The 12677-nt window shown below is 42.5% G+C and overlaps 1 protein-coding gene across 1 annotated transcript in view; it reads right to left on the bottom strand.

Annotated features, from left to right (window-relative positions):
• Nucleotides 1–12677, bottom strand: part of BSDC1 (BSD domain containing 1) — an 871248-nt gene that overhangs the window by 286900 nt on the left and 571671 nt on the right. Inside the window, exon 9 of the mRNA XM_044082455.1 lies at nt 8939–9472. Within this exon, the coding sequence (XP_043938390.1) occupies nt 8939–9472 (534 nt within the window). The remainder of the gene's footprint in view (nt 1–8938; nt 9473–12677) is intronic.

Genomic DNA, 12677 nt, shown 5'->3' with positions numbered 1-12677 from the left:
TGCAATATAATCAAAAAAACAGTAGTTGCAAGCAAATACACCATAAATGAATACCCCTAGAGGGGAAGGAGGGAGGGAAACCTGGACTGCAGCTGTATTAGCACTCTAACATCTACATTTATGGTAGGTACAAAACTGTACTATGTTCAAGTGCATACAGCTGCAGTCATAACAGATGGGTAGAATCCCAAAGCTAAGAAAGGGGTGGTAGGCACTAGGTGGAACTAGGAGGAGCCAAAATGCCCTGCAAGACTGCAGTGGCAAAGCCTGCTCTAGATTTGGAGTATAATGGTAGGTTGTAGTGCTTGGAGAAGGTATGCACAGAACTCCAAGTGGCTGCTTCCAAAATATCCTTGGTAGGAACACCACTGAGGAAGGCTGCAGAGGTGGCTGTGGCCCTGGTGGAATGAGTTCTAATGCCTGTAGGTACAGTTTTGCCATGAAAGGAATAGCAAAAGCGTATGCAGTGGGCTATCCATTTTGAGATTGTCTGTTTGGAAATTGGCTTTCCTTGAGCTACTACCGCATAGGCCACAAAGAGCTGTTCTGATTTTCTGAAAGGTTTTGTTCTGTCCAAATAATAACGCAGTTGTCTGTGGATGTCCAAGGAATGTAGTAATCTCTCCCCTTTGTTTTTAGGATTAGGATAAAAAGTAGGTAAATGTATGGCCTGATTTAAAGCTACCCCGGATACCACTTTAGGCATAAAGGACGGGTTGGTTCGTAAGGAAACTCTGTCCTGATGGAAGATAATAAAAGGCTGGACAGCCATGAGAGCCTGTAGTTCTGAAACTCTACGAGCTGAAGTGATAGCCAGAAGGAAAGCTGTTTTCCAGGACAAATATTGCAAATCTGATGAGGCAGCTGGCTCAAAAGGAGGCAAAGTCAGTTTTTCCAGAATTAAATTAAGATCCCAAGCAGGTATTGGTTGTTTCCTTGGAGGTCTTAAATTCTTAGCCCCTCTGAGGAACTGTCTTAATAGAGGGTGAGAGAATAAAGGTGGATCAGTGTTGTATTCTGCAGAAATGGCCGAGGCATGGATTTTGATGGAGGAGAACGAAAGTCCACTGCTTAGCAGTTCAGCCAAATATTGTAGTATTTGAGGTAAATTCAGTTTTCCAGGGTTCTGGCCCTTTTTCTCATTCCAGACACAAAAACGTTTCCATTTTGCGGAATAAGCTTTTCTAGTTGATGGCCTTCTGGCCTCCAAAATGACATCCTGCACCTCCTTGGAGAGTAGGGCCTGCTGTGATGCTAAGGAATCTTCCATGCGGCTAGATTGAGTGTTTTTAGCTGACTGTGCAGAGTTTTGAAGCTGTGCCGAGGCAGAAGAGGCATTAGAGGCAGGGTCCATGGTGGGGAATGCGTCAGGCTCCTCAGTTGTGGGTACCAGTGTTGCCTTGGCCAGTCCGGAGCAATGAGGATCATCTTTGGTCTGTCAGCTCTGGTCTTCAATAGGACTTTGGGCAGCAGAGGAAGAGGCGGGAAGGCATAAACTGTCATTGATGTCCAACTGAAAGAGAGAGCATCCACTCTCCAGGCCTTTGGATGGAAGATCTTTGAGCAGAATTTTGTCAATTGATGATTTTTGTGGGAGGCAAAGAGATCTATGTCTGGCCTTCCCCATGCTTGGATTATTTCTGTAAAAACTTTTGGATGCAACTTCCATTCGTGTGGATCTGTCATATTCCTGCTTAGGTTGTCTGTCAGCGTGTTTTCCTTGCCTGGCAAGTACTGTGCTTGTAGTTCCATTCGTAAGTCCATGGCCATGTTCCAAAGTGACATGGCCAGTCTGCATAGGGGATAAGAATGTGTTCCTCCCTGCTTGTTTATGTACCACATAACTGTGGTGTTGTCCGTTCTTATCAATAGTTGACCTGGTTGTAGAAGGTCCTTGAAAGCTATAATAGCATTTATTACTGCTAGCATTTCTTTTTGATTGATGTGAAGGTGCTTTTCTTTTTGGGACCATTTGCCCTGAATGCACCGGTCTGTCATGTGCGCCCCCCAGGCATAGTTCCGAGGCGTCTGTTGTGATGACTTGATTTGCTTGAGGCTTGCTGAATGGAAGACCTGTGTTTGACATGCTTGAGCCCAAAACAGAAATTCCTTTTGCAGACATGGAATTAGTGGTATTATTGTTTCCAAACTGTGGCTGTGTTGAGACCATATGTTTTTTAGGTACCATTGTAGTTTTCTCATATGCAGCTTTGCACATGGGATAAGTAAGATGCAAGATGCCATGAATCCCAGAGCCTGCAGGATTTTCCTTGCAGTCAGCCTGGTGCAATTTGCCAGTGTTCTGAAATATTGAATTAGTTGCCCCTGCTTCTCTGGCGTGAGGTAGGCCATCTGGGTGCTTGTGTCCAAATTGGCACCCAGGAAAATTATCTTCCGAGAGGGTATTAGCCTTGATTTCTCTTTGTTGACTGTGTATCCCAGAGAGTTTAATATCATTATTACATAAGCCAGATGTTTCAGAAGAATGTGCTTGCTGTCCGCTTGGATCAGGCAGTCGTCCAAATAAGGGTATATTTGTATCCCTTGAAGTCTGCAGTAGGCAATTACTGATGCCAGGCATTTCGTGAATACTCTGGGCGCAGTAGATAAGCCAAAGGGCAATGCAGAGAATTGATAATGGGTTGAACCTGCAAGAAATCTGAGGTATCTTCTGCAATTTTGTCTGATTGGGACATGCAGGTATGCCTCCTTGAGGTCCAATGTTACCAGCCAAGACTCCTTACCCAGCATGGGAAGAAGTTGCTGTAGAGTGAGCATCTTGAATTTTGGTACGAGTAGGAATGTGTTTAGGATGGAAAGATCCAAAATAGGTCTCCAATCTTTTCCCTTCCTTGGCACCAGAAATAGCCTGGAATAAAAACCTTGACCTTGTTCGTGTGTAGGTCCTCTTGAATAGCTTTCATGTTTATACGATCTGAAATTTGCTTTTGTGCCTCTGCCCTTTGATTGTGTGGCAGGTTTGGCATGCCTCTCATTTTTGGAAGGGTATGAAAATGGAATTTGTAGCCTCTGTTTATAATGTTCAGGATCCATTTGTCCTTTGTGACAACATGCCAGTTTTTTGAGAATAGTGCCAGCTTTCCTCCTAAGGGGGCTGCCATTTGAGACCTGGTTGGCATGCAAAGGGGAAAGTCATTGGGTTTGCTTTCTGAAAGATTGCGAGTTGTCCTCACCACCTCTTTGTGTAGGAGCTTGCCATTGTCTGCCTCTGTACGATCCTTGTGATTGTCCACTGCCCTTAGGGCGCCTGTATCTGCCTCTTTGGGGTCTGTCTGTGGCAGGAAAGGACCAGTTTTTGGAAGGCCAATTTCTACTAAAACGTGGGGGTTGAACCTGCAGAAATTCTTTCACAGTTTGCAATGATTTAGCCTTTTCCTCCATTTTCCGTAATACTTCCTCAGCATTTGCCCCAAATAGTACATCCTTTTGAAGAGGGGCGTCTAGTAATTTAGCTTTGACATGATCAGGCAAGGCTTGTTCCTTGAGCCAGGCATGCCTACGTATGACTGAGCCTGTAACAGCAGCTCTACATGAGGCCTCTAGAGCATCAAAACCACATTGCAAGGTATTGTTCTGCACTATGCATCAAATCCTGCAACTCCTTCAAGTCTGGTTGTTCAGGTTGTGACATTTTACTTTTCAATTGAGATAACAGAAACTGTTGGTATTTTAGCATATGAAACTGACAGTTTAAGGCCCTCATGGTTAAGGTAGTCGAGGTATATACCTTTTTTCCCCACCTTTCTAAGGATCTGGAATCTCTCTCGGAAGGCAATGGATTTTTGGCAATGGAGGCCTTAACTCCCTTGGGCCCCTGTGAGATGGTTTCTAGGTCAGCAGCATGGCTTTTGTATAGAAATTGGTGTGAGTCAGGAACCCTGTAATACCTGTCAGGCTTAACTGGAGCTGGAGGTAGAGAGTCCGGGTTAAGGCAGGCCTCCGAGTAAACATCTAGGATGTCCAAGACAGGAGGTATAGCCAGAGGCCTGTGCTGGGGTAACAAAAGAAATTCCCTGAGCCTTTTCTTGGAATCTGAATAATCCTGGCCTTCCCAGTGGAAGTGTTCCCTTAAGGTATGCAAAGTTTCCCCAAATGAGTAATCCTCAGGGGGGGATACAGAAGGAATAGACTCCTCTGCATCAGAGTCTTCAAAAGGGGAGTAAGACTGTTCCTGATCATCAAAGTGCTCTGAAATAATGGAGCCCTGAGCAGAGGAGGGGGAATCTTCCTCCACTCTGGGCCTTTTGTCCGGAGGTGGCTGAGAACCTCTGATTAGAGTAATTAAATCCTCAGCCATTTTAAGCATCTGTTTCTTAGGCATGGGGCCTGGAGATGGGCCCTGTGTAGCTGGTCTCTTAGGGTGCATGGTTGCTTTAGACTTGGTGAAAGCCTTGATGGAGAAAGAAGAGGAGAAGAGGAAGGTCTGAAGACACCTTGAGTGGAGGTGGACCTGTCCACATTCTGTGTTTCAATGCCAAGAGTGGCTTCGGTATCTGTAGTCGGGGTGTGGGCTGAGGAGCCTGCGACCTCGGGTACAGGAGACACCGCCAAAGATGCGTCGTTGGTAATCAGGGGCTGCGTAGGCACCTTACTGAGAACCGGACCACGTGTAGTCGGCTTTGGCGTGGTGTCGGTAGAGGCCGCGGACCTCGAGTGTCAGTCCTTGTCTTTGCGTTTTTTAGACAAAACCGGAGTCGGAGTATCCGACGACATGGTACAGTTAAATGCTTTCCCAAAAAAATGCTGGGCGAACTCCGCCCGACGCTTAATAGTGCGTTTGTTGAATGTAGCACAAAAGCGACAGACCGAGACGTCGTGGTCTGGGCCTAAACAAGGTATACAGATGGAATGGAAATCCTTATGTGGTATTTGCTTCCCACAAGAAATACAATTATTAACTTTGTCTGACATCAGTCTGAGGCAAGAAAAGTTTCCAACGGGTACTTAGCTTTAAGAAGACTTCGGTTTCCAAATTTTTCGTAATCTCAGGAGCTGGCCGACCGGCACTTGCGAACTGCTTCTGCTTCGGGCACCGCGTGGCAAGAAAGACTGAAGAAAATGGTGTTGGCTGGTTCTTTTATACCCCTGTCGCTCTGACGTCAGGGAAGAAGCGACGACAACCGACGCCGGACCTAGACTTTGGAATTCGGCTGACCGAGGACCCGCCTGACGGCAGGAGAACCCATCTGTTATGACTGCAGCTGTATGCACGATGAACATCTTCAGCAAAGGATAGGGGAATGGAATGCAAAACTGAAGGCACATGGGATGAAACAGAGTACAGATAAAACAGTGGTAATGGCAGCAAACTGGGAAAATCAGAAGAAGCTGAGAACAGAGATAGAAGAGAAACAGCGTAACAGTTAACAGCTAGTGTTTGGGAGGGGTGACTGAGAAGGAAAGTCTGAATAAAGAGGCCAAAGCTAGAATGCACTACCCCTGACACCAACTGGTATAGTGCATCATGGGTAGTGCATGACAAGAGAATGCTAAAGAAGCTGAAAAGTAAGGTGTACAAAACAGTGGTGCGGCCACTACTACTGTATGGTACAGAAACCTAGGCAGTAAAGAAAGCCTCCTAGAATATGCACTAAAAAAATCAAAGACTCATAGAACATGCACTAAAAGATCAAAGCCCACAGAGGTGATGGAGATGAATGGTCTGACATGAGTGGCAGGATGCACACCATGGAAAAGGAGTTGTCACGAGTAGTTTTCCCAGTTAATGGTGGTGTAGTTGAAATCACCCATTATTAGGGTGTTTGGTTGAACCCTAATATTTTCCAGTATATCAAGAAAAGAGGAGTGGGAATCCTGGGGCATGGTGGAGGATCTGTAGCAAGCTACAATTTGGATTGCAGTTTTGCCCAGAGTTAGTTGCACTTGGATAACTTCGGATGCATTATGCTGCGCAACTAGCCTGGAGGTGTGGATATCCTTAATGAATATGGACACACCTCCGCCTTTGGTGTTCTGGTCCAGGTTAGATGGCCGAAAAGTGTGGTATGAGTTATAGACTGGTAATGCAAGGGTGCTCTCTAGAGCCTTGAACCAGGTCTCAAGTCACTGCACAGGTATTAATGTTCTCCATTTTTAAGGAGTGCCTCGAGTGAGTGCATTTTGAGATTTAAACTTCTAGCACTGAATAGCATTATCCTCAGTTTTTGCTTGCCTTTTCCTGTTACGGTGGTAAATTTGTCATTTGACCCTTGCCTAAAAAAGGAACTATAGGGGCAGCAAGACCCTTAAGCCAGTAACTGGAATCCCAGGGGCAACAGGTGCAGGCCATCTCTGGCAAAGGATCGTGGTCTGTCAACCATGTCGTCCCAGGCAGACAGATACTGGATCCCCTTAGAATGACACCAGAAGCTGAGCCAATTGTTGACGTCAATCATTTTGTCCTTGTACTGCGGTATCACTCTGGGCGATGGCATTCTCATCCATGTGAAAGAAAACACATTGGTTTTTCAGGCTTGTTTGCAATTGGTGCAGAATTTGCTTAGCTGTCTGTTTTAAAATGAGGCAAAGGAATCTGATGGGAGCCACACACAGGAATCTGATGGGAGCCACACACAGGAATCTGATGGGAGCCTCACAACTGGATCAGTTCCAGGAAGACCCTCTCGTTTAATTTCCATTTGTGAAGATCTATCCTGGTTGTGCTCAGCTTATCTGCCACTAACTTTGGGTGTGACACAATATAAGATGCTTGGAGTGGTAAGGAATACTGCAGAGCTACCTCCCAAGCAGTCATAGCCAGCCTGCACAGAAAGTACGACCTTGTACTTCCCTGCTCATTTGTGTACCACAACAGCAGTATTGTCTGTAATCACTTGTAGAGGTCCTGGTAACCATAGGTGACAGAGACATTTCAAAGAATGGATCACAACTAACATCTTTTTTATACTGATATGCTTTGGTCTGTTTGAATGTCTCCTCAGGCCATGCAATTTTACCCCATGGAAATTGCTCCCACAAGTAAAATCTGAAGATTCTGTGGTGAGACATTGGATTTCGGTCAGAGGAGAGAAACAGAGATCTTGGTTCAGCTGAATTTGTTGCCTCCATCAATATAGTTCTGTTTTTACAAAGCCCAAAACTGATGTGAAGGCTGGGTCCATGCGTTTTTTTTTAGAAACCACTGCATCCTTTCCCATGTGCAACTTGGCTAGAGAAATTGTGAGAATTATAGAAGCCAAGAATCCTGAAAAATTCTCTTGCAGAAGCTCAGGAAAGTTTCAAGATAAAACTCCACCTTCTCTTCAAAAGGCCTTTCTGTCACAAGAGAAATACCTAGGAGTCTGGTGTTGTACAAAGCCAAGTGTTATTTGCGCTGCCAAGACAAGGTCAGAGAAATAACAGATGAACAACCAAAAGACTGACGTGTCTCTGGGTGTTTAACTGAGCAAGGTAATCTGGTCTGATTTACAGTCAAGTTATACCTAATGGCTGTATTCTGAGATTGTGCCTTAAGTACCCACTGGGATGTCTGACTGACAGAAGCAATCAGGATGGGTTGAATGCCTGCTAGCGGCTAGTTCCACATCCGCACTCTGATTCCAACAGCAATGATGAGATGGTTCTTAAATCTCATTTTATTTATTTATTTTTTACATCAGGAAAAAAAAAACAAGAAAATGTGCAAGTGGAAAAGGTTCTGCTATGTGTTACAGAAGAAATGGCAGTGAGAAAGGACTAGAAAATAAAAGGGGCATCTTATTTTTTCAGTCTATACTGAAATCTCTAAATTCACTTAGTCTGTGGTATAATACATCTAAACTATTAAAAAAAAAAGGCAAAAAGGAAAAAACAGTGTGCATCCCCACACCCCCTGCTAATTACATATTCCAAATCTGAGATTGCACACAGTGGGGAAAATCAGCAGACACCCCTAACCTACTGTGTGCAATCTTGCAAAAAGCACCCACATCTCAGCACACCTATAGCCGCGCAAGTGGATCTAACCCAAGATTTACTTAAATCACTGCCACAAAAATACATGCATGTGGTAAAAAAAAAAAAGAACCAATTTAATGCTTAATTTATACAAATAGGCCAAATTCATTCAGACCAAATGAGTGGAACTCATTTACTTAACTTGACAATATAAACGCAACCTGAAGAAATGTCAACGGAAACACTGGAAATTTAGAAAACCCAAAACTCTGAAACCAGATGAAGCTAAGTATTTTCCATTGTGCAAATCATACGCAAGTAAAATCTGTGCATTTCCAAAGGAAGATGGTACAAGAGGTTTTGCCAAATTTGTACTACTAATGTAGATCAGAAATGCACAGTTATGAAACAGATTGGTGTTTAAGATCAAACTCAAACCTTATGACCACACAAAATTCATAACTCTAGCCGTAAGACTGCCCAGTCACTAATAACATATTTAAATTAGTAAAAAAAATGTCACTCACTGAACAGTTTGCACATAGTAAGACTTCTAACATTTATTTCTCATAAGCCTTACAAATAAGTTATGACCACTAAGTTTATATCTTTAGGTCCAGTTTTCTCTTATGAATTAGTAGATTTCAAGGAGTTCTGCTCGGCTAATTAACAAAATGTGGATAAGCATACAGAAAAACTGCAATTGCAGGCATTTCACACAAGTTTTTCTTTACGTTCTAATGGTTGCTGCCACAAGGTACACCCAAGAAAATTTTACGCTTACTGGTTTAAACCAGGCAGGAAAATGCAGCCTAAAGGTTCCTTTTGATTTTACGGCATGATGTTCAACAGCACAAACAAGACATGCACACTGATGCACAGTACACAGAAAGCTGAGGTCAGCTGGAAATGAGTTTAGTTATCTTACTTTACGTGTCAATGCGTTCAGCCCAGTATCAGTATGTTGGGCCTACAAAGGCTGATCAAATAACTGGCACATTAGCAGGACTTTCCTCCTTACCTTTCTTCCCGTTATTTGATGGAGTAGATTTACCACTGTCAGAGTTCAGTTCAAACACTCTCAAATCCGTTGGTCCTTCCTCTCTCACAGTCTCTGGTTTGCTGCTCCCTTTGGGTTCTGCTAACCCTTTAGATCCTAAGGTACTGCTTGGTTCGGAGGTTGTTTTAAGCTCCTGAGTTTCAGGATCAGACATCCTGCTCTTAGTCTCTTGCTCTTCTGAAGATTTATGTGACCCATTTCTTTCCTCCAAACTGGCATCTAACAACTTTTTGCATATGTCCCCAGTTACTTCCTTGGAGGCTGAAGGCAAAGGTGAGGAAGTTACTGAGGCAGGTTTTTCGACCTGAGTTACCAAGGTTATGCTCTCACTACTTTCCGACACAGTTGTTTCCTGCTCTTCTGGAATGTCATCCTTTGCTGACTCAGTAAAATCCGAATTACTTTCAGGTGTTCTACATTCTTGCAAAACAGATGAAGTACACACCACAGAATTTAAATCCAATCGAGATGGGGAGGAGGCACCCACAAACTCATCTGTAAAGAAGTCAAAGTTGCCAAATTAGTATGCGCGTTTATTATTTCTAGGTATATATATATATCTATACACACACACATTTGTTAACGGCAGTAAAAAACAGTGTCAATCATTTTCGGGCTCTGCTTGGGAGAACAATAAGAAAAACATTTACAATATTGAAAGCGATAGCAAAAGAATGTCATTATGCGATATATTAAATACACAGAGAATGAAGTTACAGTAGTGAATGCACAGATGATTATAAATGTGAGTTTGAGTAAAATGCATGGTAGTTGAATGTTCATATTGTAAAAAAACACACACATAACCAACCCAAACAACAGAAAAGGTAAAAAGAGAGGGAGAAGGGAATCAAATAAAAGAACATGGTGGACACACAAGGATGTCATCGATTGTAAACTCTAAACTTTGTGTTCATTATAAAGAATCATGGCCAACCCCCAAAATCCTGAACTTTTAATATAACTACACAGAACCTCGGCCAACACACAGTTAGGATACAACACTGAATGGAAATGACATCAGCATATACAATAACTTTCAAACATGTTTGTCAAAACCTGTGTTGATCACAAAAAGCTTGACCAAAACAACTTGTGGGAAAAGTTTTATTTTCTGTCCAAGATAAGTTCTGTATACCCTGCATGCAAACAGTTTCAGCCTCTGGATGTCAGAACCCATTATAAATCAATTCTGTGGCTACTACATCCAGAGCAAGGGCAAATCCAGACTATGGTTACCTTAGTTGAGGAAAGCACTCAAGTACTAGGGCATTTTGCTTTTTAAAAGATAATACTTCAGTTCGACTAACACCCACTTGCAAAACAACAGTAAGAGCATGGTGTCAAAACACCTCGGACAGTAACCACAAAAGATAGAAATGGCATAAACACCTCAGACAGAAACCACAAAAGGTAGAAATGGCATATAAAATGCATTTTCCCCCAACACTGAGCATTTTTTATCCCAGGTGATTAACAAATTCTAAATTGTGGGGTTTGTTTAGTTACTGCAAACAAAAAGTACAGTTGTGTACACTTACCATAAATGTAGATGTTCGAGTGTATTCACTGTTGCAGTCATCACATTTGGGTTATCTACTTGCAATAGCCCTCTGTCGGTCTGATTATCAAAGTCTTGGGTCCTGCGTCGGTTGCTGTCTCATCTTCTGTGATGTCAGGTAGTCAGGGGTATAAAGCATGCAGCGGATGCCATTACATCAGTTTTTCTTGCCCCAGATGTCAGGTGCCCCCCCTTAATGGGAAGCAATTAAATACACATATACAAGGTTATACCTCCAACAAAAAAAGCCAAACATCCAAACTTTTATCACATCCATAGTAATTGGGTGCATATAACATCATGCTCTCAATCCCCTCACATCTACACCAGGAAAATTAGTCCTAAACCCAAACACTACTATAAGATTGTAGAGAAATTCCTGAAACTTGCCTCCAAGCTTAGACTTAGTCTATTACTTGATGGGGATATACACCCCCCCCCCGCCCTAACAACACCCGATAAACTTCCCCCATCTAATTCTCTCCTAACCTGTCATCTTAACATTAGAAGCATCAGAATAAGGTGCATGAACTTCATGCACTCATTGTTGATTTATCTCCTGAGATCCCAGAAAAAGGGTGGGGTAGCCATACTTACAAATCTGGATGTCTTACAACCACCTCAGATTAATAACCTAATTCTCTAGCCACCAAACCAACAACAAACTTAACAAAAGCATCTATATAATCTGTATGTATATTCCTCCAGGTAATAATATAGGTACTCTTGAAGATACCCTCCACTGGATATCTAGCCATTACCCCCAAGAAACCTTACTTCTCTTAGACTACATAGACTGGACCTCCTGTTCTTAGAATCCCCCTACCACCACATTAACCTGCACTCATTTACACAAGCAAACACACCAACCAAGAGCTTAATAGCACCCTAACCTGTATACATTTGGAACCCTCCCTGATAGTCTAAGTGATCACATCTCACATACATACACATTAAACACAAAGACCAATCCCAAACTATTGACTCAGCCAAATTCCAACTAGAATTAAATTCAAGTAAACTGGTCCATACTAAAAACAACTTCCAGAAGAAGAGCGTATGTAATTTTAACAACAAATTCCTTAGAGAACTTTAACTTTTTATCATGCCCTACTCAAAGAAAACCAAGGCAGTAGCTAAAGAGACCAGGCTTAAAATAACCTCTCAGAAAAAAAAAGGGGGCTTTATGGCTTAACCAAAACTTCCGTCCGATGATCAAATTAAATACAGACAACTTAGGAATGAAACTAAAAACACATACTACTAGACAAAAACAATACTACCACAGACTACAAATAGAATATCAAAAATCACCCTCAAAAGCTGGTCAGGGGTTATATAATTTCGCCACCCCTCACTCTACTCCCCCCTGTCCCAGATGCCTATATCAATAAACCACACCAATAATAGTCATCTGATAGCTTAATAGATTTTTACTGAGACTATATCATTTATCCGCACCTTATCAGGAAAACTAAAACCCACAACTCTCTCAGCTGACCAACTTCCAGCTGAATACCTGCAAATATCAGCCGATGCCCATTGCTACCCAGTATCACTACTTATCAATTCATAAAGGAGGCAGTTCTACAGAACTCTCCAATTACAGGCCTATTACTATACTCTCTCTAGCTATACTCTCTCCTCTAAGATTATGGAAAAATGTATTCAAAACAGTTTATGAAACACCTAATTAACAACCACCTAATGGCAGATACCCAACATGGCTTCAGACCTCACCATAGCACTACCTTAGCCCTACTAGTCTTCACTAACTCCATTAATCTATAATAACCTTATTTCCTCAGCTCTATTTCTGGATCTGTCCAAAGCATTCGATATGGTGGATCACCAACTATTAATCAATACCCTACAATCTCTTTGTCTAGATCCCAAAGCACAATGGTTTAATTCATACCTAAGTGGTAGACAACAGGCCGTGTTATGGCAGACCAAACTATCCACCCTACTGCCCAACACCCTGGGTGTACCACAAGGATCCATATTAGGCCCATTGTTATTCTCTATCTTCATCAATGACTTGAACACTGTCATTCCCAAAGTCAACTGTATCCAGTATGCAGATGATTCCATGCTAATTTGCTCAGGAACATCTCCTACAGAGTTACAGTTAACTAC

Source organism: Protopterus annectens, chromosome 1.part1 (genome assembly GCF_019279795.1).
Source record: "Protopterus annectens isolate FY-2018-M chromosome 1.part1, PAN1.0, whole genome shotgun sequence".
NCBI lineage: Eukaryota > Metazoa > Chordata > Ceratodontiformes > Protopteridae > Protopterus > Protopterus annectens.
Note: the sequence above shows the minus strand (reverse complement) of the source record. Positions and strands in the feature narration are given on the sequence as shown.